Here is a 27,015-nt window from a genome sequence, read left to right as displayed (position 1 = left end):
CATCATCTCTGATTCCCCAAACACACATAATTATTCTTCTGATCACTTCAAATTTTCTTAATATTTTTATTTCTTTTATTTATTTATTTATTTTTACAGCTGGCTGCCTTTTTGTATTACATATTTGGCTACTCTCAGAATTGAATTACTCTCTCCTCTAGTGAGGCATTTATTCCTTCAAATTCTATAAAGCAAAAGGATACTGGTAATATAAACAGCAAAAGCAAAATATTTATTTTCCCTGGAATATAATAATTTCATAAAATCTATATAATAATAAAATTTTACTTCATTCTATCTCCCCCCCCCCCATGTAAATGTTTAGTGTCAAGTAGCTATATTTGTTGTCCTGTGTATTGTATTTCCTAATTAATGAAGTTATAATCATACTTGAAAATGTAATAGCTGTTAAAACAAACTTAATTTGGGACAGAGCCATTGCATAATGAATATGCTGTGTCTGAAATGCCCAGTAAACTGATTTGCTAAACAATATATTATATAAATTTTCCAACCTACATACTTTGTTTTTTAACTCTACATTTAAAATATATAATATTAAATGCTGATGATCTTTTTGAGTTGTCTTCCAAATATGATATTAATGCTGAGCTATAGCTAAGTACTGTAATTAAATTTGACTTGTCTCTATATTAATTAATTAACCTTAACATTTTCTGCAATAGTGAAGCTAAGTTAGATATTGGAAGACCAAGCAACATTTTATAATTATCATTACCACTAAAATAGCATCATTAAAAAACAACCATAGTAGCATGCCAACTTTGTGGATATCACCTACCAAACCACAAATCAAATTAGCATATTCTTCGTTTATTTTTTTATTAGCTGTTAACATTAGACAGAATTCCCTGTTGAAAGTCAAGATTAGCTGGCATGGGTTTAGTATTTGTCATTGCTTGAGTTTATACAACTGCATGTGCTGCTAATTATATCTATTTAATGGGTTTTTCCATTGTAATTTTAAAATGTTTTGCCAAGAATGCATTTTATTAGAGACCACAGGCACCACTTATCACTTATCAGTATTTTTCTCAAATATAGACTTTGATCTTAAAAAGATCAGATTGAAATAATTCAACTCATTTATATAAAAATACAAATTAATAGGCATAGACATACTTATAAATTTAAATGATTTCTGTACTAAAAATAAGATCAAAGATTAGGAATCTATTTTGTTCCCAAGACTCAAGATTCAATAAAGCTGACTGCCTCTTTATCTCCATCCCTGATTAGACTGGATCCTATTTCTGTCTTGGTTAATGGCTTCTTAAAATTAGATAGACTTTAAATCCAGGCATTTCCAGGAATCATGCTATGGTACTCTGGAAAGAATCTTAAGTTCTGGCTTTGTGCATAGCATTAAACAAACAAACAAAAATTTTTTTGAAGTATTTAATGAAACTGAGTGGTGTCAACAGTCCCATTTATGCATTGTAGGTTTTTAAGAAAGTAATCTTTTGAGATTAACTGTGTAATTAATTGGAGGAGATAAGAATTCATTCTTAAAGATAAACTGTGATTCTTTATAGTTCAATTTCACTGTATGAGGACAAAACTCTCTCATTTGGATCTGACTGTGTGGACCTGACATTGGAAGCAACTACCAGAAATAAAAGATCCATAAAAAGCATACAATGAGGGACCATTGATAATATTACGTTTTTCTAGAAACATTCTGTTTGAACCCTTGGTGCCTATTTTAAGGCTAAGTCTTGGTCATCCAAACAAATTGATTTAAACAACAGACCTATTAAGCATCTACCAAGTTATTCATCAGTCATAAAACTCTATAAGGTAAAAATAAAAATTCTAGAAAAAGAAAAATATATAGGGATGTAATTTTATTCCACTTATAAATAAAAATGTTTTGCCATTTCTAAAACTTCATATTTCCACTTAGCGAATAAAATTCAGCAAGAGATTTTAAAACTAGGAACTGGCGAGTGGTCTAGAATAGTCCTAAGAACATGTATACAGAGATGCCATACTGATAATTCCAATTCTTACTACTTTTCACAAGATATGTAAATTTCTAAAGCTGGAGTTTGGCAATACTCCCTCCTTCGCAAGAATTCAATCAATCTAATGGCATAGGGTGAGTGTTTTACATGGAGCTGGCAGAATAGAAAATTATTCCATCAATCACTCAGTCTCTCCCCGCCCCCGGCCCCTTCTGATTCTACACTGTGCACAGAAGAAGGTTATTTATTTATGGTTTGGTAAAAGTCCTGGATAGCAGAGTAGATAGGAAAAGCCTCTCAAATAAACAAGTACAGAGCCATTATTAAGAGAAAGCAAGACCAATTTTTCATGAGAAAACATCCTAAGTAAAATGAATAAACAAAATACCAATTTGGACATATTTAAGGGCTACCCTTGTGAGTTCATTTAGTAACATGCAATACTCCTTTAATAATAAGCAATGCACTTTTACGTGGCCTACAAGTGCTATCTATTACAAGAGGATTCAATAACTGAAATGATTAGAAAATATAATGAGAAAGAATTCCTAGCAAAGGAATAGAGCTTGTATGCTAACCTGGGCAGGATCACATTCCACACGAGGCCTTTGGGAAAATCCGTCCTGGGTATGCAGGCTATTCATTTGGTACTACACTACTTATTATCTTTTAATGAAACACCTGTCCTAACAAAATACATCTTACTAAGTGAAACATTAACATTATAAGAACCAACATAAAACAGATAGTCATCAAAAGCTATCCCCTCACACACATCCAAAGATAGATATTATAATCTCTGTTTTGCTTGATTTCATTGAGATATCAGTAATTGTTCATGTCTATAATACAGTGTCAAAGCCATTGGAAGACTCAAAAATATCTGCTCCTTCTGCCCACCTCTCTCCCCCTGCCCCCCACTTCTATGTTTGTTTTCTCTACACTTACAGCAGGAGAAGTTTCAACTTGGAAAGAATGTACTTGCCACTTGACATATATATGCCCTTTACACAAGAGTTAACCATTTAGAGCAAGCATGTCAAACTCAAAGGCTAACATGGGCCAAATAAACAAGGTTTAAGCTTATGTGGGCCACAAAAAAACAAAAGCTCCAATTTTCATAGAAATGTAGGTTTATTTCGAAAAGTATAGTATTAAAAAAAGTACAAGAGCAATGATAAAATTAGTGTTTTCTTCCTGACACTTGGCATCTCTTCTCTGCTACTATCTTTCCTACTTCGGGGGAAATTTTATTCGCAGTGATTACTTTCAAAACTGACCCAAGGTGAATGTCAGTAATTCTGGATCTGACAGGAGACTTATTTCCTTTCATACTTGTAAATAACTGCTCACACTATTATATTGGCTGGGCCGCAAAAATATTCGTTGTGGGCCACATGTGGCCCGTGGACCACGAGTTTGACATGCTTGATTTATAGAACAAACTATTTTTTTCCTGAAATTTCTAAGTTGGCAATGACTCAACCAACATAATAATTCCTATTATTGTCCTTTGTTGCATCAAATCTATTTTACACAGTTTCCTTTCTTCCTTCTTTCCAGTTTGGACGTTGCTCGTTGAGTCAGACTTCCTGGTTTGCTTTTGATGAGTGTGATGCCCCCTCCTAGGCAAGGAAGGAGGGATAGCTCTCTAAATAGCAACTGTCAATGGAAAATTCAGGACACAGCCAGGCACGACATGTTACAATGTTGGCAAGTGTCACTGTAACGTGGCAAAAGGAAGAATAAATTGTTGTCCACTTCTCTGACCTGCGCCTTGTCAATTAGGATGCTAGGATAGAAACTGATTTCTTTCCCCATCACTACATCAGTAGGGTAAAGGGTTTGTTGCATCATGCAAAGTAAAATGAGACTGGAATGAAATAAGAGCTATATGACTTTTTCCATGTTGGCATAAAACTGAAAAAGCAGGATTGGTCATTAAGTTATAATTAAGTCTTAACATTTAAGCAAAACATCATCTTACATTGTCACAAAACCACAGTGTCAGGTAAAAGCAGCATAAATTGCTCCAGACAGCCCTGGTAGCCAGGAAATTCTTTTCAGAGGTATCTGTTCTTTGGATTTTCCCAATTAGTACTCAGCAGTGAAGTTAGGGACCTGATGTAATGATTTAAATATTCCCTTACTGTGTGTATATTATGTGATTCAAAACAGAACACAAATTTTCAACATATCGTAAGTGCTTTGATAAACTGTGTCACAAGACTTATTTTATCATGATCTATGTTGTACTTAAAATATCTAAAAGTGCAAAAGTAAAAATCAAATCAAATTAAGATCTCTGTGTACAGAGTATATTGATGGTATGCGAGGGAGGGTTGAGATTTGAAAGTGGTCTGGTATAGTAACCATTCCATTCCTTGTATGCCATTTAATTTAAAAGGACATGCACGCATTCTCACATCCACAAACACACTCAACACACATGTACATATATAAAAAGGGACTTACACAATTTCATCGTTCTGGAATTCGAGCTCTCCACAGGTGTCCTCAAAGTCTTCTCCTCCACCTCTGGCGGTCCCTTCGATGGTTTTATAGGGGACGATGACATTTCCTCGAGCTCCAGATGTTCTCAACACTTTCACCTCCATGATGCCAACGCTCTCACTCACATGAGTCACGGGCTCCTCAAAAGTAAAGATGCCCGCGTGGTCATCATCAAAGATAGTCACGGTGGCCGTAGAGGGAGAGCCAAGGCACGCGAGTGTAGAAACGTGATTGGCTTCCAGTATGCCATCTTCTGAAGCTTCCGAAGACACTTTGACATTGCTGAGATGCACGAGGAAATTCTCATCCTCCTCAAAGATGTCGTCATCGATGATGCCAACTCTGATCTCCTTCTGGGTCTCGCCCGGCTTAAAGACCACAGTCCCTTCAGTGAATTCATAATCAGACCCCGCGTTGGCTGTGCCATCCTCGGTTCGGAAGTCAACAAACACAGTGTTGGTCAGATCGCCACCTCTGCGGATAATGGTCAGGGCCACGGTGCCGCAGTTCTCCAGACACTGGTATGTCCCTTGCTCAAAGAAGATCTTACTGACAGGGTCCGTTTCAGCCACTTCCGTGTTGACCTCGTGCATGCTGACAGCCTTCCTTGCTTGGTCCGCTGCGTGCCTCTTCAAAATGTTGCCCGCCCCAGTCATCAGGCGAGTAGCCTGAATACGGTAAAAGGCTCGGCTTTTTTGCTGCTGACTTAGGACCTGGTAGTTAGCTAATTCTATTAATTGCTCTATTTCTTTATCTGGATGCTTCTGCTTGAGCTCCTTCAGAATCCTCGCCATTTCTCGCCTAGCCTCTTCGTCGTCCTGGTCCCTCTCATCAACCTCCAGAACCAGAGCCCCATCTAAGAAGTTGTCAACATGGGAATTGACCACTTTCCCATCCATTTCGATTTCAGTCTTGGAGGATGGCCTGTCTCCTTCGTGTTCAATAATCATTCCCCTCTGCTTGCCGGCCCGATACCGCTTGTAGACATACTTGTAGAACAGAAGCCTCCTATCTGCCACCCAAGCAAACACCACGCAGATGGGGAAGAAGAAGAAAGTAAGCAAACCTTCCCAGACCTCCACCACCCCGGGAGAGATGACGGACAGAATGATGTAAAGCCAGGTATAGGCAAAGATGCTCCAGGCTGCCGTCACGAAGAACACACGCAGGTGCTTAATCTTCCTCGTCTCTCCATCTGGGACCACGTAAACACAGAGAGCGATGATGATGAACATGTTGAATGCAGCACTTCCCACGATGGTGCTGGGACCCAGGTCTCCCGCGGTGAAGTTATGGCCGCACACTTCAATGACTGAAAGGAGAATCTCTGGGGCAGAAGACCCCAGGGCCATCAAGGTCAGGTTGGAAACCGTCTCGTTCCAGATCCTCACCGTTGTCTTGGTGGTCTCTCCATTTGGCTTCTTGATGGTTATTTCCTTTTCTTGAGACGTGATGACTTCTATAGAGGACATGAACCGGTCGGCAATGATAGAGACTCCGAGAAACATGTAGACCATGGCCACAAAATACACAGTCGCTCTAGCAATTTTGTCCCCAAAGGAAGGGTCTTGGGGCTCCCAAATGGGTAAAATCACCCCTTTCTTACAGTAATATGAGCCAGTACACTGGTTAGTTTTATTGCCTTCTTCTTCCATTTCTGTCTCGGCACTTATATGGTCCACATGGGAAAATAAGACAGCCACGATGACTAACAGATGAAATCCCAGTGAAAAGGTGGGTGAGAGACTTACTCGCAGCATGTTGTACAACGGCTGACTTCCAGCTGTCCCAACCTACTGGTAGAAATAAGATGGGGGTTGGGTAGGAAAACGAATCACATCGTTAGAGCCAGATCCAAAGCATGACTAATTACTTATTTTTATTAATCTTACCAATGATTTGCTCATACCTTACCATCCCACCATCTATGGTGAATCATTATTCTAAGAACCCATCGGGGATTAAGTAAAGTCTACAACTCACTGTCTCTGCTTGTGGATTTTCTACATGCAGTCCTCATTCACTGAACAATGTACACAATTGTCTTAATGGAAAAGAACAGTTCGATTATAGCCTTGCATTGCTGTATGCATATTTATGCATGATAACAGCCAATTAGAAAAACACCAAAAACTTTTTAAGCATTAAATAATTTTCTCCTTGTTGCTAAAGCACATGTTCTTTTAAATTTTGGTTAGTACAATCACTTTCCAGAAAATGTCTCATTGCCAAAATCACCTTATTAAGATTGATGCTTTAGTGGAGGTCCTGAGGTGTCATGGATGAGGAGATTAGGGTCAGGAATGTTACCTCTTAAGTCATCTCTCCTTCCATTAATATTATTTGATGTTTTTCCAATCCTTTGTAAAGTGGGGGTAGAAACTGCTTTAAAAGATTTTGCTAATTTTATAAACCTAAATAACTCTAAGAAAAAGCCAAAAAAAAATGATGGTTTGAAGTTCGGACTTTAAAAATCCAACCAAACAGGGCCTGGTGATCATCTTAAACTCTGGAGTACACCTCGCACTTGGAAACACAGAGACATCTTCACGCTTGCCTGCAATCAAAGCTCTGTGTTATTCGTACTTGAGGGGGAAAATTCTGCTGTAATGCAATATTTCCACACATTGAGTACAGTTTTTAAAAGCATGTTTGATGAGAGCACATTTCCTCCTAATTTTCAGCAAGCCCAGGTCTCCTGATGCATTAGCAGCTGGCCAGCGGGTTCTACAAGCACAACTCTTCACATCTGCATACGGATCTGGCTAGCTCCTCCGCAGGCTGTCCGCAACAGGAAAGGGAGACAAGCAGGCCCAAGATTGGTGGTGTGTGTAAGACTCTAGCCTGGCAGGCTGTGAAATCAGCATTACCAGCCATAAAGTGTTCCTTCTCGGTGTTGATGTCATACTTTCCACGATCCTTCTAAAACACATCTTAGTTCTATAGAGGGTTCAAGTGACCAAAAAGTACAGGAGTGATAATTCCATCTAAATGAGCTCATGTGGCAGGATGACAGTGACCACAAAGTGACATATGATGAAGGGCTGCAGGCAATTAGGGTTATGGCAACAGAGTCACTGAGCAGCACAGAACTTGGAAAGCAAAGTAAAGTGGTGGACTGAGCCACCATGGCTCTACATTCACCCAGCAGTTTAGGCACCTTACATCACCTCTGCCTCCAGGGCTCAGTGGGATAGAGGAGGGTCTGCTCCAAGTCAGGGTAACTTTGGTCTAGAACAGGGGTCCTCAAACTTTTTAAACAGGGGGCCAGTTCACTGTCCCTCAGACTGTTGGAGGGCCGGACTATAGTTTTAAAAAAAACTATGAACAAATTCCTATGCACACTGCACATATCTTATTTTGAAGTAGAAAAACAAAATGGGAACAAATACAATATTTGTATTTGAATGTGTCCCGCGGGCTGTAGTTTGAGGACCCCTGGTCTAGAAGGTCAGTTATAACAGCAGGCAAAGTGGTGACAGGAAGGGGGCCTGAGTCAGAACACAGCCTTGTGGCCTAATAAAAAGTTCGAAGTGGAGCCGGATTAGAGCCTTTCATGGCCTCAGGCTATCCGAGTTCCGCCCACCCCCCCAACCCCCCCCCCAACACACACACACACACACACACACACACACACACACACATTCACCTGCCTTTTCTGGCCCATGCTAGTTAGCTGCTGATGGCTTACACTTGAAACTGCCCCAGGGTCCAGCACATCCTTGCAGACCTTCAGAGAGCCCACCTGCCATCACTTAAAGCCCCCGTAGCTCATCACTGTAGGGGGAGAAACTCTGACATCTTTCCACACTAAAGAAGACACAACAGAGGGTTGTGGTGGTAGAATTCTTCTAAGTAAAAGGCAGAAAAATAGAAGCATATGTTCAGAATATGCAAAAGTTCATGGTCACTGTGACTGCTTGTTCAGACATGATAGGGCTTGAGTGGGTTGTAGGATCTCTTAAAACAAGGTGACATTGAACCAGCTCCAACAGTAGTAGAAGGTCTAGTTCTAACTCCCTTACACAGCCATTTTATTCCACAAATATTTATCTGTGCCACCTAATAGGTACTTCAGAATGACCTGCTAGACTTTCTTCTAGGTCCCAAGAATTGGTCAATGAATTTAAAAAAAAGTATCTGTCTTCACAGACCTTACAGTCCAGTGGAAGGAAACAAACAAATAAATGCAAATGTCAGGTGGGGAAAATGCTGTAGTGGAGTGAGGAGAATATAAGGGGAGAGGAGTGTGTGTGTGTGTGTACACACATATGGCATGAATGACTTATACTGGATGGTGAAGAAAGTCTTTCTGATAAGGGAGCATTTGAGCAAATTCCTGAAGGAAGCAAGGGACCAAGCCTTGTGGATGCATATCTGCAAGAAGAGAATTCCAGGTAAGTGCCAAGACCCTGATGAATGGAACTGTGCTTCACATAGTGTAAGGAACCACAGAGAAACCAGTGTGACGAGAGGGCGATGAGCCAAGGGCTCAGGGCTCAGGGCTCAGTGCTCAGGGATGGGAGCTCAGTGGGGATGGACCATTAGGGGCACTGAGGCCACTGTAAGGGGCTGACTTTGACTGTGAGGAAGATGGGAATCGCAGGGAGGTTCTGACCACAGGTATAATATGAGCTGACTTTCCTTTTAAAAAGGTTCTCTCTCTGCTGTTCATGGAGAAAGACTATAGAGACAAAGGTGGAAACAAAAAGACCAGCTTTTGACCATTATAAAAAAAATCTGTTTCATAAATGACCCCAATGCCTGGCAGGTATAAAAATGATACAGTAGAGATCTCAAGTTTAAAAAGGAGAAAGACAGTCTGGCAGTGACCCTTTTGGAAGATTTGCAAGCAACGTGTACTGGGAGCCTGTAAGGATCAGGAAGGGTGAGCGCCTGCTCAGAGAGTGATACAGAAGAGAGGGAATAAACACCGAACAGAGATTCACACCTGGGCCTGCCTCTGAGACCATGGTTAACCACTGCCTTCAAACTGCCGCCAAATCTCATCATCACATTCTTCCCATTTCAGCCAAAATGAACTTCCTAACGTGCAGGTCTGACTCTCTCGCTGCCCTTAAAGCTCTTCATTGCTTGCCTATTGCCCTGAAGACAAACCCAAGCCCCTCAATAGGCTGTTCAGATCATTTAGGATATAGCCTCTGAGTTCTAGAATATGGAAAGTCTCATTTGCTGAACATGAAAACACTTTCTTGCTGCCAGGTCTTTGAATGTTGTGTTTTCTGTGCCCCATACTATTTTCCTTCTTAGAAGCAAGTTTCAAAATAGCACAACAGCAAATGATAGCTGAGTGCCTGAAAGAATAACACTAGGTCCCATTCTTAAACATGATCCCAGACACCACGCTGAATTCTTTACATGCATCATTATGCCTAACACAAGAACCAGCATTGCTGTGTTACACAACTCCTACTGATGCCACTTCCGTTATAGCGCCCCCTGTGGTTGCACAGTGCACAGCTCCCAAACAATCACCTATGCAGTAGATACCATTGGCCCATTTTGGAGGTGGGAGAACTGAGGCTCAGACAGGTACTTGTTAAATGTCATACAGATGTGGTAGGCAGTTAGACAGACATGAGCAAAGAAAGGAAGATAGGCCAGGAACAGAAGGTCACCAAGAAGGAAAGTCCTATGTGCCTGGCATCAAGCAAAACTGGGAAAACAAGGACCTTGCCCCCAGGGTAACTTTTCCTCCCCTAGCTGGTCAGGCAGTTTAGACCCCTTGACCTTTCACAGCCCTGGTCAGATGGTTCGGGCCCTCCCCTGACCTTTCCTCCCATGGCATGTTGCTAGTCATGTGGGTTAGCTACCCCTAGAGGGGGAAAGAGGATGGGGGTGGGGAATAGCCCTTAAGCATGAAGCCCCCAGGACAATGAGGTTCTGACCAACGTCATATACATCTAGGCCTTGGTTGGGTTTCAGCTCCAGGCCCAGAAAAGTAGCAAAACCAGGGAAGTGATGCCAGGGCGGACCACAGGGCCAGCTGCATTGGCTAATTACCCCCTGCCTGGTGCCATCCAATCATGGAGACCAGGACTCTGAAAAGATCCACCTGGAAAGATGATGAATATTCTATTGAGATCCTTCCCTGGGATCTCCCCTGACAATTCCACCCTTAAAAGCCCTTAGGACAGAGGACCCAGCGAGCTGTTCCTCTTGGAGGAGCCAGCCTTTCCAGGTGCTTTACCTTTTTCTTTGTTTCCCAAGCTTCAAGAGCCCTTCTTTTGTCTCTGTAACTTGTCTCCTGAGCCCATTTCCTCTACAGCTCACTTCTTCTAACTTTGTGACTTTCTTATTAAGTTTTTGCTTATATTTTGAGTCTTGGCTCTGAATTCTTTCTTAGCCAGAACTCAGGTACTGAGATTGCTGAACCCAGGTCTGGTCTGAACCCATGCGTCTAACACTTGCTGCCATCCTGGCCTCCAACGCAGAAAGTAAACTCTTGAACTGAGATTCAAACCCTGGTCTGTCTCTGAGATGATGTAACTAACTGCTCCATTATATCATTCCTGATAGTGTGTGAAGTCATCTTGGAGAACTATTAAACCTGGGCTTGGACGAGCCCATTGGAAAAACCTCTTGGTTTCCCTGCAGGGTAGGAGGGCCTCGGTGGCAAAAGTCCCATGGAAGGTTTCCAACAGCCTGGCTTTTATCTCATGGATTAGAGACTCAAACAGGCACGCATCAAGAGCTGTGATGTGACCTGTGGGCTGGCATGTTCCTAGAGACAGCTGCCCTTCACTCTCCACTCCCTGGCCTTTCAGCAATTACCTGGCAACCTCTTCCTGCTTGCACTCTCGGGCAACCTCTTAAGTCAGCCAAGAAAAAGCCCTGCCCCAACTCACATCTCATAGTATGTTCTTAGCCAAAAGGGTACCAGATGTGCAAGGGTGGATGAAGCAGTGAAAATCCATCACCACCAACAGAGAAAAAGGAAGAGGGCTTCTAAGGTTAACTCAAAAACACTGCAATTATATTAGAAAACTGTTAAGTATTTGTGAAATCAGTGCACACAAATCACTGATATCACTTATTGGCAATGGACTTTCTGGACTTGAGCTTTATTCTTTATTAAATTAATGCCAACTCCAAATGCTTGCAGGAAGTGGGATAGGTGTTATTTAAATGATTGTTCCTTCTTTCTTCTTACGTCTCCCATCTTTCAGGGTCTTTCCTCTGACATCAAATTCAAGCAGTTCTACTTGACCCTCCTGACTTTCCCCTCAAATCTCCATTGACAAGAAAATTAAGCAGGAAATAGAAGCGGTGGATGAGTTGGTCAGTTCTCTAGCCCTGATCTAATCCACTGAACCCTATAACAAGGGTTGGCTGGTTTTACGGGTAGTTTCAGATGAATTATTGCATTCATGGCCAGTTCTCGCTTAGGAATACCCATTACATCATCCACATGAGTCTGCAGTGCAGGATCAGGAATACCCAAATTATCTTCTGCTCACTATTTATTTTAAAGCAAATCAAACACCCTGGGCATCTACAGATTCCAGAAATGAAACTGGCAAAGGACGGTGAAGAGATCCGCACCTAAGGAAACTCACTAACCTCCGCTGAAGGGAGAGGTCGCAGGAATGGAAGCACGCACCTGCCCGCATCAGACTGCCTGTGTGAACGAAGCCTGAGGAAGGGAACCCACAGCACAGGCCCGAGGATTAGTGCTGCAGCATCGCAGGGGGTTCCCTGGGAAGAGCTGTCCCCCTTTGGCTTACCCAGGAGAACCTGACTCAGAGACAAGGATACCTTCGGCGCGCCCACTAGTCCAGTGCGTGAGGCGGCCTAATCTCATTCTGTTGATTGGCAGCTGGGGTCATTCCAAGGAACTCCTTGTCTCGGGGCCTGGAACTCCCTTCTATGTAATGCTTGCTGATGGAGAGCCTCAACGCTAAGTAATTAATCTGTTCTCAGGCAGCATTGAAGCAACCACAATTTCTATGCACTACTGAGAAAAGCTTCCAAACGCTTCTACACGAGATGATGCCAGAACGTGACTTTCCTTATCTGACTATTCATCGAGGCTGCAAATTACTCTCCTGGCCCCCAGCCTCGGGCATTCAGGCTTGACCACACTCAGGAAGGCGCTCGGTTTCCACAGTCTCTCTCCATTACCTTTTCTTTTCCAATGAGAGTTTCCTCTTTGCTGCCTGATAAACTGGAACAGGTACTTTCAGGGGACAGGCGGTGAGAGGTCATGTAAGGGATTCAAGTCCTTTGGCCTGAACTGACAAGGCTAGAGTCAGGATCCTGTCCCTTGTCAGAACACACCCACCACATCCATCAAAGGAAGCGACTGGGGTAATGGTCAGACACCGTGGCCCAAAAAGGAAAGATGGGCTTAGGAGTTAGGATAATGAAGAGGTTATTAGAAAGTCGTCAGATGTACCCCTGGGCCCTTTCCCCTACTTTGTTTTTCTCTACAGAACATTATTTTTATATGCTGTACAATTTACTTAATGGTTCTGTTTATTGCCTCTCCCTCTCTAATAGGGCAGGGATCTGTCTCTTTTGCTCACTGATGGAGCTCTGGTTCCTAGAGCAGAGGCTGGTAGCCAGAAGATGCATAGGATCGGCGCCCTGAGTGAATACAATCAAATAGGGTTGTGTGCTGATTCACAGACTCTCTGATAGCAAATCAGATCTGAGAGGTGGACCTCGGCACCCGCATTTAAAAATGTTCCCTAAAATGAGCCAATGAGCATACTACTAAAATGAGTATCATACTGAAAAGCCAATGCAGTGGTGGGTGGAGAAGAGGAATGTGATTGAGCTCCTGGGTAGAGAACCTCTGATGGGAGAACTGGTCTCCAGCACAAAGAGAGGGGCTGGGGCCTGGACATTTCCTAGCATCGGGCTGTGGGTCTTCCCTGACTTGCTGAATTTTTCTGGAATGCCAAGACCATCCGCTCTGTTGAGAAGGTCCTAATATTTTGGCTATTCTCAACAAAGCATATCTTCTTTTCCTTTCAGGACAATGAAAAGACATCCAGTTAAACATCAACCAAAAATCACCTCTATTACAAAGGGCCCATAAAAGGCAAAGGGTGTCCAGAATTTAACTTTAAATATATTAACCCTGCATACTGACATGGAAATATGGGCAGGAGGAAGAAAGCTGGAGAATGAAGAGCGTCTTCCAATAATAAATAAATGACAAGGAATTCAGAGGGAATTCAGAGAGCTCTATGTGAAGCCAGCCGGGATGGCCCCTGATTCATTATGCCAGTCCCAAGGGCCCTGTAAGGGCCCGAGTGGGAGCATTTGTGACAATAATGACTAAAACCATTGACCGAGCCCTTGCTTTGTCCCAGATGTCATACCGACCGCTCTGCACCCACTCTCCCTGACCTTTCTGACAACACGGCAAGGAGGCACTACATTGCCATTTTACAAGTGAGAAAAATAAACCTTTCATAAAAGTAAACTGGCTGAAGTCAGGCAAACATACGTGACAGGCATTTTGGATTATACCATGATGATTTTTCCCAGATGGCGGCACCTTTTCCTTTGCTCCTTTGTTTGTTTTCACTATGTAGGTTAAACTACTGCTCCGTGGTAACAGAGAGCTCCTTAGGTACTTAGTGCAGAATAGCCTTCCTCCCACCTGAAGACATGTGCTAGTTCGAACTATCTCATCAGAGCCTTTCATGTTCGCTTGCCGGTCTCCTGCCTCCCCAGGCCCAAGGAAGGGTTTTGTAAGCACTCCTATGCTCCCCATAGCAAGGAAAAGATGATCCATTTAGAGCAGTGGTTCTCAACCTTCCTAATGCCGCGACCCTTTAATACAGTTCCTCATGTTGTGGTGACCCCCAATTTCATTGTTACAAATTGAACATAATTAAAGCATAGTGATTAATCACAAAAACAATATGTAATTATATATGTGTTTTCCGATGGTCTTAGGCAACCCCTGTGAAAGGGTCGTTCGACCCCTAAAGGGGTCTCGACCCACAGGTGGAGAACCGCTGATTTAGAGGATCACCAGCTAAAATGTGAGGTCTAAAATCACTCCAAAATCATGTAATAATCTCAAGGTTTTTCCACTTGGTCAGAAAAAAAGAGAGAAGGAACTCTTAGCAGCGAGCAAGCAAAACTAAACTAAAAGAGGTCGATGAGTAGAGCTGGGAGAGTATCAAATTTTAGCATAAAACATTAATACTTTGCTCAAATAATAATAAATCAATATTTGTTGAAAAATTTCAATGCAGCTCACAGATGTCTTAGGGTTATGACATTAAACATTTTTTTTAACTGGTAAGTTATCCAAAGAAATGGGAAAACAACACATTCATTCACGGTCTGGTCTGCCAAGCATTTCGTAGACACGCGTGTGCGCCAGATACTGTGTTGCAAAGATGGGTAAGACAATATCCCCATTGAGGCTCACATTCTAGTGGGGGGTTACAAGAGCCAAGGAGTGGGTCCCCTTTATGGAAGACAGAACTCTTCCGTTCCTCGAGAATCACAGCGTAGGGGAGGCTTCCCAGGCCTTCAGACAGTGGGACCATAGGTGCACCTCAATGCACTCAAAGTGGACCACATAGTTCCCAGGTTAATGCACCTGGGGTCTTGGTTAGTACAACCGGGGTCCTAGAAACATCAGACCGCTCAGCCTATAGTCCTGCAACAGAGCGATTCCAAGCGTAGTGAGCGCCGGAGGCAGGGCCTCGGAGCATCTCTTATGTACTCTGTGGATCTTTCAGGGCCTCATGGTGGGCAATAATAATCATTTCAGATAATAATTTGTTCACCATCCACTCTGTACAGAGAGAACTGCCTTTCTTTGATGTCTACCTTATACACCGAAAAAAAAAGAGGTCGCATACCTGCATTTATATCTGAGTCACCAAAAAAGATGTCCTACCTACAAACATTTTCCACACTAACTTGATGATATTTCCACTTAAGAAATTTGCTTGTTTTGAGTGAAGTATAGCCCTGTCTATATGTTTAGTTCTAGAGAGCGAACCATTCATGTATTCATCAAGCATTTAATGAGTGGCCTCTATGTGCAAAGCACCAGACCAAACACGGGATTATAAAGATGATTAACACATGGTGTTTTCATTGCATGAATTTACAATCCTCAAGTGATAGCTCCTCCAGTGACCATGAATACTAGGAAGAATATGGAAAATCCCATAAAAAGGGGGACTGGAAGGGTGACAAAAGCTGGAGAGAGTGAGAGGACATTTGGGGAGGAAGAAATGATGGAAAGCAATGCTTCCTTCAACTTCAGTTCATGGAAGAACCACCTGGGAAGCTCATCAAACCCAAATAAGTGGGCCTGATCCTCAGATACCAGTAGCTATAAAGAAGAACCCCAACATTTGAATTTTAACAAGTTCCCCAGTTGATTCTGATATAGGCAGTCTTGGCACCTTGCCCTGAGAGAAACTGGCATAAAGGGTTGAAAGGGCAGGACTGGGTAGACATGTCACAAAGGGCAGGGGGCATGTTTAGCAAGCACAGACTGGAGAGCAAAAGATCTTAAAAAACACATTGTATGCGGGAAACGTATTTATACGTTTTACGTTGACTGGTAGTAAGTAGAGCGCGGGACACGTATTAATACGTTTTTTATAGACTAGCGGTAGAATGCGGGTAACGTATAAATACGTAAACTAAAGTTATTGTAATTTTACTGAACGTTGCCATTTGCGCAAAAAAATTAGCAAAAATGGCCCGCACCACACGCTACCTGTTAGCGTGCGATAAAAACTACCCGCAAACAATTTAAATAAGGTACCTGACAGAAGGTAATGCCTACCAGTGGTCGGCAAACATGCAGCTCTTTGGCCTCTTGAGTGTGGCTCTTCCACAAAATACTGACTTCTGCTTCTGCGCATGGGCCACGAAGTTTCAATCACACTGTACGTGCGGGCGCGCACGTGGTATTTTGTGGAAGAGCCACACTCATGGGGCCAAAGAGCCGCATGTGGCTCGCGAGCCGCAGTTTGCCGACCACTGGCCTAAACAATAGAGGATAGTGGTTGCTGTTATATCAGGAAGATGTTGATGTGATATAAGGTATCATATAACGTTTCCTTCTCACAAATTGGGACTCCAGGCAGCATCAAAACATGAAGCCCTTGGTGTGTTGGGGGGAGGGGGAGAGGAGGGCAGAGAAGAATGAACCCATGCAGGAGATCACAGCCCCCCCCCCCCAAAAAAAAAGCAGAATAAAGCACAGGGAATAACTTACACCTACTTCATAATTTTGCCAACAGTTAGTTCTGCCTTCTCTAAGTAAAAACAGGTAAGGATTGCTAGGGCAATTCTTGGACATGTGACAAAGACCCAGCATGCATGGCGTTTCAGAGACCTGCTTCCTAGGTTCCATACACAAGTCCTGAGCAGAGGTAGGAAACATGCAGAAACATGAGCCCCAAGCTAGAAGCCTTGGGCGCCGAGGAGAGCTGTGCTCTTTAAATGACAGGCTCCTTATGGGCTGTCATCTACTCCCCCATTCAGTTCCATTCAACAGTAAATCTTTGCGGTCACTCATTTTGCTTTCTAGCCTGCCCCTTGGGACTGGGGAAGTTTTAATACAAAATCCAATTTCAAGCCATGTGATAGGAACCTTTAGAATGCCTTTTCAAAAAAAATCTTTTTAAACAAGGAAAATGCTGGTTATGTGAGTAGAGGCTGGTGAATTTCATCAGCTTTTTCCCTGAGTCATTAAGCTTCATCTTCAAGTAGATTGCTTTTCAGGAGATGGAATCCTATCAAACTTGAGGTTTCTGAGTCTTTTCAATTTTCCTGCAAATCACAGTCCTTGAAAGAATAAGATGCTCTTGAGGAGAGCAAAAGTAGGAAGTAAAAATAAATATTTCAGGAAGAACCTCAAGCTGATAGATGCTCAGGTAATGGTGACCCTTCATCAATATTCTATGTTACAATTTTCTAAAGTTCCTGACAACATACTCAGAGACATGGCTCTAAAGCCAAGTGTATATGCACATAGAACAAATTAATTTTTAAAATTGAAGCAGCTTAGAAAGGAGCTAGCCACATTTTATTATTTAGAGGAATAAATTGAGTGGCTTATGGGAAACCATGAAATGTTTACATAAATCTCTGAGCATAGCTTATGAAACATAAAGTTTCTCTAGAAAATAAGGCATCTAGTGTGTATGCCTTTTAAGCCAACCCTATACACTTGTAGTTAAGGAATTGTTTTAGTATTGGCTTAAGTGTTATGACTTCAATGTTAATAACGATGCCAAGACTATGATGTTATTGTCTTTTTGTGATCAGAATATCCATAAGAGATGACCAATTAAAAAAATTAAAAAATGTAGAGAAAAAAAGTCAATGAAGAAAGAAATGTTAACCATTTAATCAACAAGTGAAGACAGTCACTTCTGCCTATTAGTTTAAGTAAGGGCTGTTTTCATCCACTTCTATGACTAACAAGAGAACATTCAATCATTCCACAAATGTATATTATGTGTCTTGGCAATGTATAAAACATTGGGACCTGACCCATGAACTACATAGACCCAATCTCTCTCCTCTTGGAATTTATTATGTAGCTGGGAGGACAGGTAACAGATGTTAATTTAATTGTTACCAAACAGAAACATAATTATTAACTCTGATAAATGCTGTGAAGGAAAAACACCATCCTACCAGAGTAAGTAACGGAAGACCTGACCTACTAGGGTAATAGGAAAGGCTTTGCTGAAGAAATAACATGTGAGTTGAAATTTAAGACTCGCAGCAGGAAGCCAGGCAAAAGGTTGCTGGAGTGCAAGGCCTTGGGTTGGTAGTTCTGCAATGACCCTTCTCTGGAATGGGATTCCTCACAGACCTACCTTGTTAGATACACTGGGGTATGAGGTCATGTTTTTAGAAACGATTGAAAGCAGCTTCTGTCACTGACATGAGACTTTTCCCCTCTGAGGTCACGCCATGCAGCTGTAGTTAATTGCATTCTACCGCACTGCTGGGGGGCAATGTGGTGGCTGGAAGGGTCACTGGCCTGGGGGCCAAAAGAAATGAGTGCTGGACCAGGCTCTCACGGACCGGTCATGTGGTGTGGACAAGTCACGTTCCCTTTTCCAGCCTGATTTGTAAAATTGGGAAATTTTGCTAATAACCGGAAGCTGTGATATTCTAATCCAGCCATGGGCAAACTACGGCCCTCGGGCCGGATCCGGCCCGTTTGAAATGAATAAAACTAAAAAAAAAAAAAAAAAGACCGTACCCTTTTATGTAATGATGTTTACTTTGAATTTATATTAGTTCACACAAACACTCCATCCATGCTTTTGTTCCGGCCCTCCGGTCCAGTTTAAGAACCCATTGTGGCCCTCGAGTCAAAAAGTTTGCCCACCCCTGCTCTAATCCCTCACTTTGGCATCCGAGGTCATCATCCATACCACAGCACCTGTTGACCTTCCCAGGTCAAGTGAGCTACCAAATGAAAAGTACCCAAACCTGTACCACATTTTCCTTCCTCGTGCTTTTCTCCCTGTCCCCCATGATCCCTCTCAAAGGTCCAATTTCCCTTCATAAAACTTATTTTATTGCTAGGAAGTCCATTCCCTGAAAGTCATCCAACTTTGTCCACTCCCCCTTTTCCTGACATGAAAACTCAGGCCATGATAACCTAAAAGACTTTTCCAAAGACACACATCTCTGAAATGACAGAGCTAGAGCTAGGCTCTCACACAAGGTCTCCGAGTTTCTAGGTCATCTCTCTTCATACAACACCCAACCAATTGGGAAGATTCCTCACGCCCACTAATGTTGCCTCTGTATCTCTCACAATCTACCTGTGTGTCAGGAGTTGGCAAACTATGGCCAACAGGTCAAATTTGTCAAATTTAGCCTGCTACCTGTTCCTATAAAGCCCATGGAATTAATTTTTACATTTTAAATACTTGAAAAAAATGAATAAACAATAATTCATGATGTGAAATTTTAGGATGTTCACATTTCAGGGTCAATAATGTTTTCTGGAACACAGCATGCCAATTCATTTAAGTCTTGCTTATAGTTGCTTTCTCACTACAAAAGTGTTGAGTAATTGTGACAGACCCCATAGTCCACAAAGCCAAAAGTGTTATGTGGCCCTTTAAAAGACATGGTACATGTCACTGTGTATGTTCTTGTCTTCCATAACCTGTGGTGGCAACCCCCACCATTAGCATGTGCATGTAGAGGCACACAGGTGGGAACAGGGGCTCTCTCACTGCCTACCTATCATGTAATAAGAAACCATCCTTATTGAGCACTCGTGTGCCAGAAACTGTTCCAAGTTTTACAAGTATTAATGTATTATTCCTTACAAAAAACCCATAAGGCTCTTTACTATTATTATTATTTCCACTTAATAGATGAAGAAAATGAGGCACAGGTGTTACATATACCATTGGCTGAATTCAAACAATGTTAGTCGGAGTACTCTAGGGTCCTTCATTTTATTCATCAATATCCTCGATCTAGAAGCAAAGTCATAGTTCTCTTTGCACTCTGGGAAATCACTGTTATTCATCCGGAGAGTCCTAGGGCCAGAAACACAGGCACATGTCTGGAGCCTTCTACATTATCTAGAAGGAGTGGAGGGAAAGGGAGATGTGACTTTGGTGAAATGACTTCAGAGGCATCAATCTGAATTCAACGACCTCCAACTTCACTCTTATAAAGTAATTTCATTTCCTATGCCCTTCATATGCTTATTTGTTTAAAAAATACACACAGAGATGCTATCGGTTGTCTTCTCCAGAGCAGCTAGCTGTGGTTCTAAGCAGGAAAAGGACTGATAAGGAGGAGCTCTTAAAACAGGCCACCGAGAGCTAGCTGAACATCGGGCAGAAGAAAGACAGCGAGGAGTCAGGGGAACAAAGAGCCTTCAACTTTGCCCAGCACCAACTCACAAAGCTCAGCTCTAAGGGGCTTCCATCCCCCAACAATTGAAAGGTAAATTGAAAGGTTTTGCAAGACACGTGCTATATGACTGAGCACCTGTCCAAACGCTACCCTTTTGCCCCAGCTGATGCGACTCTGGGGCGCTACCACAGTCCACGGGGGAAGTTTAGGTTTGCATGTAGAGTGAGCAATCAGATTGATTCTCTAAACCTGCTGCTGGATCGGATCCTACCCATCGAGCAGAGCAGACAAAGAGAGTCCTAGGTCCTGTGCTGTAAGGGGAAGCAGCAGTGAAGAGCTGAAGACGCTCAAGACACTCAAGGGAGAAAGCACCAGAGCCAGTCAGTGCTAAACACAGAATAAACGGCTGTAATGGCACAGAAAACATAACCATCAAACCTGAGAGGAGCAGGCGGGCAGGTGCCACTTGCCTGACCTCAGTCTGTTACAGCTTCTCTCCTTCAAGGCTGTGCTGGAAATTAATCATACCTTTTGGGTTCTCGTGCAGAATACATCTGTGGGATGGCTTATGGTACCATTTGTTCCAGATCCACAGCTCCCAGGGCACGGTCCTGACTGTGACAGACAGCGAATTTGAAAAGTCTGGAAATGGCCCTAACGTTGCCCCAGGGTTGTCCTTGTCATAAATTAGCTGGGGCTGTTTATTTAAAAATAGCTAGACCTTATTGAGTGTTAAAGTCCCTTTCACTCTCTGAGCACAAACTAAAATGCCTCCTCCTCCATGAAGCCTTTCCCAATGTTCCCTTCTTCCTTTCAACTCTACAGCACTTTGCTCGTTAGTTGCAGCAATCTATCTCACTCGGCTAGGTATTTACTTGTTCTAGACCAAGCATGTCAAACTCAAAGGCTAACACAGGCCAAATAAATGAGGCATGTGGCCAGTTGGCCTCGAGTTTGACATGCTTGTTCTAGACCTGTGGTCGGCAAACTGCAGCTCGCGAGCCACATTCGGCTCTTTGGCCCCTTGAGTGTGGCTCTTCCTAAGCCTTAGGAGTACCCTAATTAAGTTAATAACAATGTACCTACCTATATAGTTTAAGTCTAAAAAAATTGGCTCTCAAAAGAAATTTCAATCTTTGTACTGTTGATATTTGGCTCTGTTGACTAATGAGTTTACCGACCACTGATCTAGACCATGACATCCCTAAGAACAGAGGATGTGGCACAAAGCAGGTGGCTCTGAACATCCTCGAACACTGGTACCACCACCTATTAAGTCTTGGATAAGTTATCTAGTGGAGTCATTGTCTTCACCTTTAAATTGGAAAAATCATGCTTCCCTTGTAGGGCACTTATAAGCATTAAATGAGAAAGTGTGTACCTATTGCTTAGATTGGTCCCTGGAACATAGTGGGTGCTCAACAAATGCCAAATAACGCCCCCTCCCCATCATCTGTATTCTCTGAAAAGCCTGGCATACGCTGAGTGCTCAATAAATAATACCATGGTTGGTTGAAATAAATTGCTGATTCACCCTCTTGTCTGTTTGACTTCATCTCACATTGGATTCAACCAGGCAATTATTAATTAGGCTGGCTTCACATACAAAGACATCTACAAAGTGATTACTTTTCCTGTTTTTTAAAAAAATAAAGATGGATTCCACTATTTACATGTATTTTTCTATGTCTATTACTTATGCAATAAATCACTAGTCTGCATTGGTATGGTACTAGATTTCTAGGTTACTGGTATGGATATTCCAAAAGGAAACAGTAGAAGGCAGTCAAGATTTTACGGATATCGTCCGCACTCGGGAAAACTATTTTGCCCATTTCTCAGAAGACTTTAAAAAGATTAAAATTGCAAGAAAGGATCACATTTTTGTTCCCGGTGCTGCTCCAGATGTCAAACGCCAGTGCTGGAGTTTATCTTTGCCTCTGGCTACTCTAAGCAGCCCTGCTCCTAAGTCCCTCACACTTCCCCACCAGAAGGGCCCTCTGAGGGCACTAACTAGATGGCAACCTAGTTTCAAAATTCTTTCACTTCCTCTGCATCTTCCTGTGTTCCAGGCCCTCAGGACCTTTCTATCTGCCAGCTGATCTTATTAACCAGTTGAAGTTGTACAAAAATGAATAAGATTCTAAAGGTTTCTGAGAATGGTGCTCCTTCTTAAGTCATATTGCCTTTTATTATAGCTCAGCTGGGTAGAAATACTTATTCAAAGAAATGTCTCTGATAGTGAGAATTTCAAATCCTATGTTGGCGGATGGATAAATGCCTTCTACGTAGGGATGCTCTGCCCTCCTCATATCACTTTAGACTGCTACCTGTAATGTACTTGTCCTTGACCACAAATACGTTTCCTTCACCTCAGGACTTTTCTTCTTCTTCTCCTGAAACCAGCTAGGAAGTTTCAGGCAAAGAGAAAATATGATTCTCATGAACCTTTGTCGATCTTGTTACTTACTTACTACACTCTCGTGGCTGGGTAGATCAAAGGACAACCACAGACACAGACATACTAGTAACACACTTAGGGTTCAATACAGAACTATCCGCAAAGAGAGCCTACCAAAAACACGTGAGGCAGTGAGGGCTGTGAGAATCTACCTCCCAAGTTAACCCAACACCTTGGGAAAGACACTAGCCTCCTCATTTGTATTCTGAACTGCTCTTGACAAAAACATACTGGGAAGAGTAACTTACCCTAAGAGTCCCCAGTTCAGAAAATGGGCTGTTTGCTTTACAAACCCTAGTGAGCACTCATCATTGATTAGTTTGAGTCTTCAAAATATGTGTTATGTAAAATATATTGTGTGTGCGCCAATGAGGGGCTGAAGGGAGAGAGGGAGTCAGGAAGAGAGATAGAAGTGTGTGCACGTGCACACACACATACAGAGGTATTTTTTAGAAGAGAAAGAAAACTGGAAATAATCCCATTGAACTTGATGAGGTCCCACCAGAGTAGCCCTGAGCCCAAGTCAAAATTTCAGGCAGACTCCAAAAGCTCACATTCCCAGAATCATTCCCTTCCAATGGGTCTAAATCGAAAATGTGTCTCCAGGCCCTAGACACCCCTTTGTTCAGACAGAAAATTGGAAACCGATTGCTCAGCAACCCTTTGGCTTGGTGAGCTAGAATTACTACTGAGAATTCGAATCCAAGTGATAGATAGGCAGCTACGGGAGTTCTAAATGATGCTTGGATGGGATTCTGGTACCTAGGGAAAGTCAGGGAGAATATTTGCCACAAGGGGGAGCAGGAGAATTTGGTCAGATGGGAGACACTTTGGTAGAGCTTCTGGTGAGGGGTCTCACTATGAGGTCTGGATGAATTGGGAAGATGTTTTGGCAACAGACATTTATCCCTTAGGAGACAAAATAACATTTAAAAAGGATGAAAGGATCAGGAAGAAAAGAGAGATTACTGTGTGTTGATTCCTAAGTTTTTAGCACATGTAAAGCAACAATTTAATTTTCAGTTAAAAGCAACATACACACACTCTGCAGAAATACAAACGATGAAAGATATGTGCTCTACCATCCTGTTTTAATTGTGTATTTCTTCATCCTGATTTAATTCCATTTTGTGTTGATCTTATCTAGTTCCATGCTGATGAGGCAGATTGCCTGCATTTTACCTACACGCTATTCTCCCTCTATCTGAAGGCATCATGAGGAAAGGGCTTCTCTCACTGAACTGCAACATGAAAATCAGATAGTAAAGTCCGAAAATTCACTTTCTTTGGAAGAAGCGCGTCCGTGAGTTAAAGAAATGCTTTAACTGGCTGTAAAGGAAGAATGCAACTTCATTGGATCTGCAGAGCTCTCCTCATCAGTTATTTTGTCAAAGAAACACATTAAGTACTTAGAGGGAAGGAATCATGCGTTTACTTTGCAAGATAAATAAAAGTCTATTTTTGTCTGATAAAAAACATGTTAAATATAGCTTGCTAACAAAATGCTGAAGCTTTCTTGGAATATTTTTTTTTCTCAAAACAGTAAGCTTAAAAGAGCAATTAGCATAATTCTTGCAAATAGTCCTGTAGGTGTTACTGACTACATTTCACTTTCCTTCTATGATTGTATTTGGAGGTAAAATACTGCACTGCTATGCATTTTATTCCCCTTCATAGTCAGCAAAAGGGTTATCTAGTTCTCAATCTTAATCCAAAAAGATACAGTGGAAACAATTAAATAGTAACAGTGAAAAGTAAACAGAAAGGTGATAGGTAGGTAGGTAGATAAATAGATGATAAAGTATTGCCTTCATATTCTCTTCATTCCTTGCTCTCCTCTTCCAACTCGGCTAAGCTTGCAAGACAGAGTAAATGAAGTCTGATTGTCATGGACACGTACATCCTTTGCAGCGTCTGCACAGCTCAACAGTGAATAGTAGTTTACCTTTGTCTAGTTTTTTTTTTCCTTAGGAATTAAGCATTCCATATTCAATAAATGACAACAGCCATTTTAGGGGGAAAAGCATGAATCTTCTTAGAGGGGCTGGGAGAAATCTTAGCTAAAGAGCCCTTAGATCCAAATGGAATCCTTCAAGCAGGCAGAATTTATCAAATGAAAACCATTTGAGAAAACACATCTTGCTTCTTGACAAAATAAATGAATCTCTCCCCCCCAACCTTTTCACTCACGAAGCCCACTACCCCCCCCCCCATGAAGCCAGTTCTCCCTTCCTTCTTTCACACCAGCCTCGCCTCCCAATTAAGCAAGTTTGGCAAAACCCACAAGGCTAAATCCAAGTAGCACAGGATTTGAAAGAGGAACCTAAAGACAGTCATTCCAATGTTGGCTTTGTTTTCTTATCTGAAATGAATGAAACCCTTAGATACATCTTCCTCTCTCCTTTCTCTCCTTTGGAAAGCAGTTTGTGAGGGGGGAGGAGTGAGTGTGTGTGTGTGTGTGTGTGTGTGTGTGTGTGTGTGTGTGTGTGTTGGGGACATGGGTGGGACCTACACTTTGTAATCCCCTCCTGGTTGCTCCCAAGGTTTCCCTGAGGAAATCTTCACACGGAAGCTGGAGTGTGGATGTCCTCTTGCTCATATTTGGAGAGACTCAAGCTCTGCCTTTAACCAGATCATATCAGAATCTCTCCCTACTCTGCCAGCTCCTCCATGATCGAGATGCCTGCACTGTCTTTGCCACAGCTGTCATTGTTTAAAGAGCTTCTTCCACTACACCTCCTACTGATATCCTTTCTTCTCTTTTTAGTCTTTACACCTCCAGCAGGACAAAGTTTGTATTGTTATATTCACAACCACCAGTGGCTGACTAGCAGCAGTGAGAGAGCCACCAGCGAGGAAGCCGGGCTAAGGGGGGTTAAAATAGATACCTAGTGCAGAGCATGACTTCTTTCCAGGGACTGCAGGCACCATGCACATCGCTCTCTTTAAAACAATTCTTTGTTAAATGGGATCACTCTGCCCTTAACCCAACCACTGCCACCTTGGCTGGAGAGGGAAATATGAATTGCCAGCCCAAACCATTCATCAGTCAACAGAATCCAAAGGGGGTGGGAGGGGGGGATTTAAAAATCAAGGATGCACACATACTGTGTTTTTAAAGCGCATCGCGCATCGCCTGGGCGGATTTGGGTTCTTTAGCCCACTGTCCACCCACAAGACCTCCCTCTTCCTCCTTAAGGTGGAGCCAAGAAGGGTATCCTCACATTTCAGAACACAGACCATTTCCCTAAAGCCCCAGAGGCAGATAATGGAGCTGCAAAGTTCCCTTCCCATCCCTTGGGGGGGGAAGTGCCTGTGCGAGCAGAATCCACAATGCACACCCAGCATTGCGCTCAGAAAGGGGGACCCTTCAGCCCGCTCCCCGCTGCATTCCCCCCTGTCAGCCCCGGCCCGGGCCACACCTCCCTCTGCTCCGCAGTCCGTGGCGAAGAGGCACCCAGCGCCGCCTGAAAAAAGGGCGCTCGCAAGCGTGGCCTTGGGGAAGCCCCCGGGGAGTGCGAGGAGGGGGGTGGCCTCGGAGCCCCGTTAGCGGGGATGCCTGGACCCGGCGGCGCCGCAATCCGGGTGGATTTAGATCTTCGCGCCCTCGATCCTGAGAGCCCAGGGCGGCGCAGGGTGCAGCATCTCTCCGGGCAGCCCTTTCTTCTCCCGCAGCCGGCACTGGCGGGGAGGCACCCTCACACCCAGACACAGCGCCCGAGCAATCTCCCTCCCCGAGAGCCCCGGACACCCGGACACCCAGACAGACACCCAGACACCCAGAATGTGCGCGCGCAAACACACACACACACACACACACACACACACACACACACACACACATTTAGGAGCCGGTCCTTTGTCAAGGCGGCGGGAAGTGTAGCCCCAAGAACAACAAATGGAAAACAGTTGGCGGTCTCGGACCAAACCCCTCCGGCTTGCCCATCGTCAGATCCTACCTGGTTTGGGGGCGCGTGGACGGACCTCCCCCCGTTCCTCCACGCGAGCAGGCAATGCCGCGCACCCCTCCTTTTAAACCGCTCTCGCCCAGGAAGAGGTGGCTCCCATCTTCGGGGGAAAGCGCGGAGGGAGTGCGGGGGGCGGGGCCGCTTCCCGCGCAAGGGCAAGGTTCCGGTGCCAGGGCCCGGCGCCAAAAAAGAACGCGGCGGCCCGGAAACC

At 43.2% G+C, this 27,015-nt stretch overlaps 1 protein-coding gene across 1 annotated transcript in view; it reads right to left on the bottom strand.

The window, feature by feature from the left end:
- Positions 1-26,907, bottom strand: part of SLC8A1 (solute carrier family 8 member A1) — a 291,574-nt gene extending 264,667 nt beyond the window's left edge. The window contains 2 exon segments of the mRNA XM_023747435.1: positions 4,464-6,298; positions 26,796-26,907. Of these exon segments, the coding sequence (XP_023603203.1) occupies positions 4,464-6,262 (1,799 nt within the window). The 5' untranslated portion in view covers positions 6,263-6,298; positions 26,796-26,907.
- Between the last annotated feature and the right edge of the window lie 108 nt (positions 26,908-27,015).

Source organism: Myotis lucifugus, unplaced genomic scaffold (assembly GCF_000147115.1).
Source record: "Myotis lucifugus unplaced genomic scaffold, Myoluc2.0 scaffold_6, whole genome shotgun sequence".
Lineage (NCBI taxonomy): Eukaryota > Metazoa > Chordata > Mammalia > Chiroptera > Vespertilionidae > Myotis > Myotis lucifugus.
This window is presented reverse-complemented; position numbering and strand designations above follow the sequence as displayed.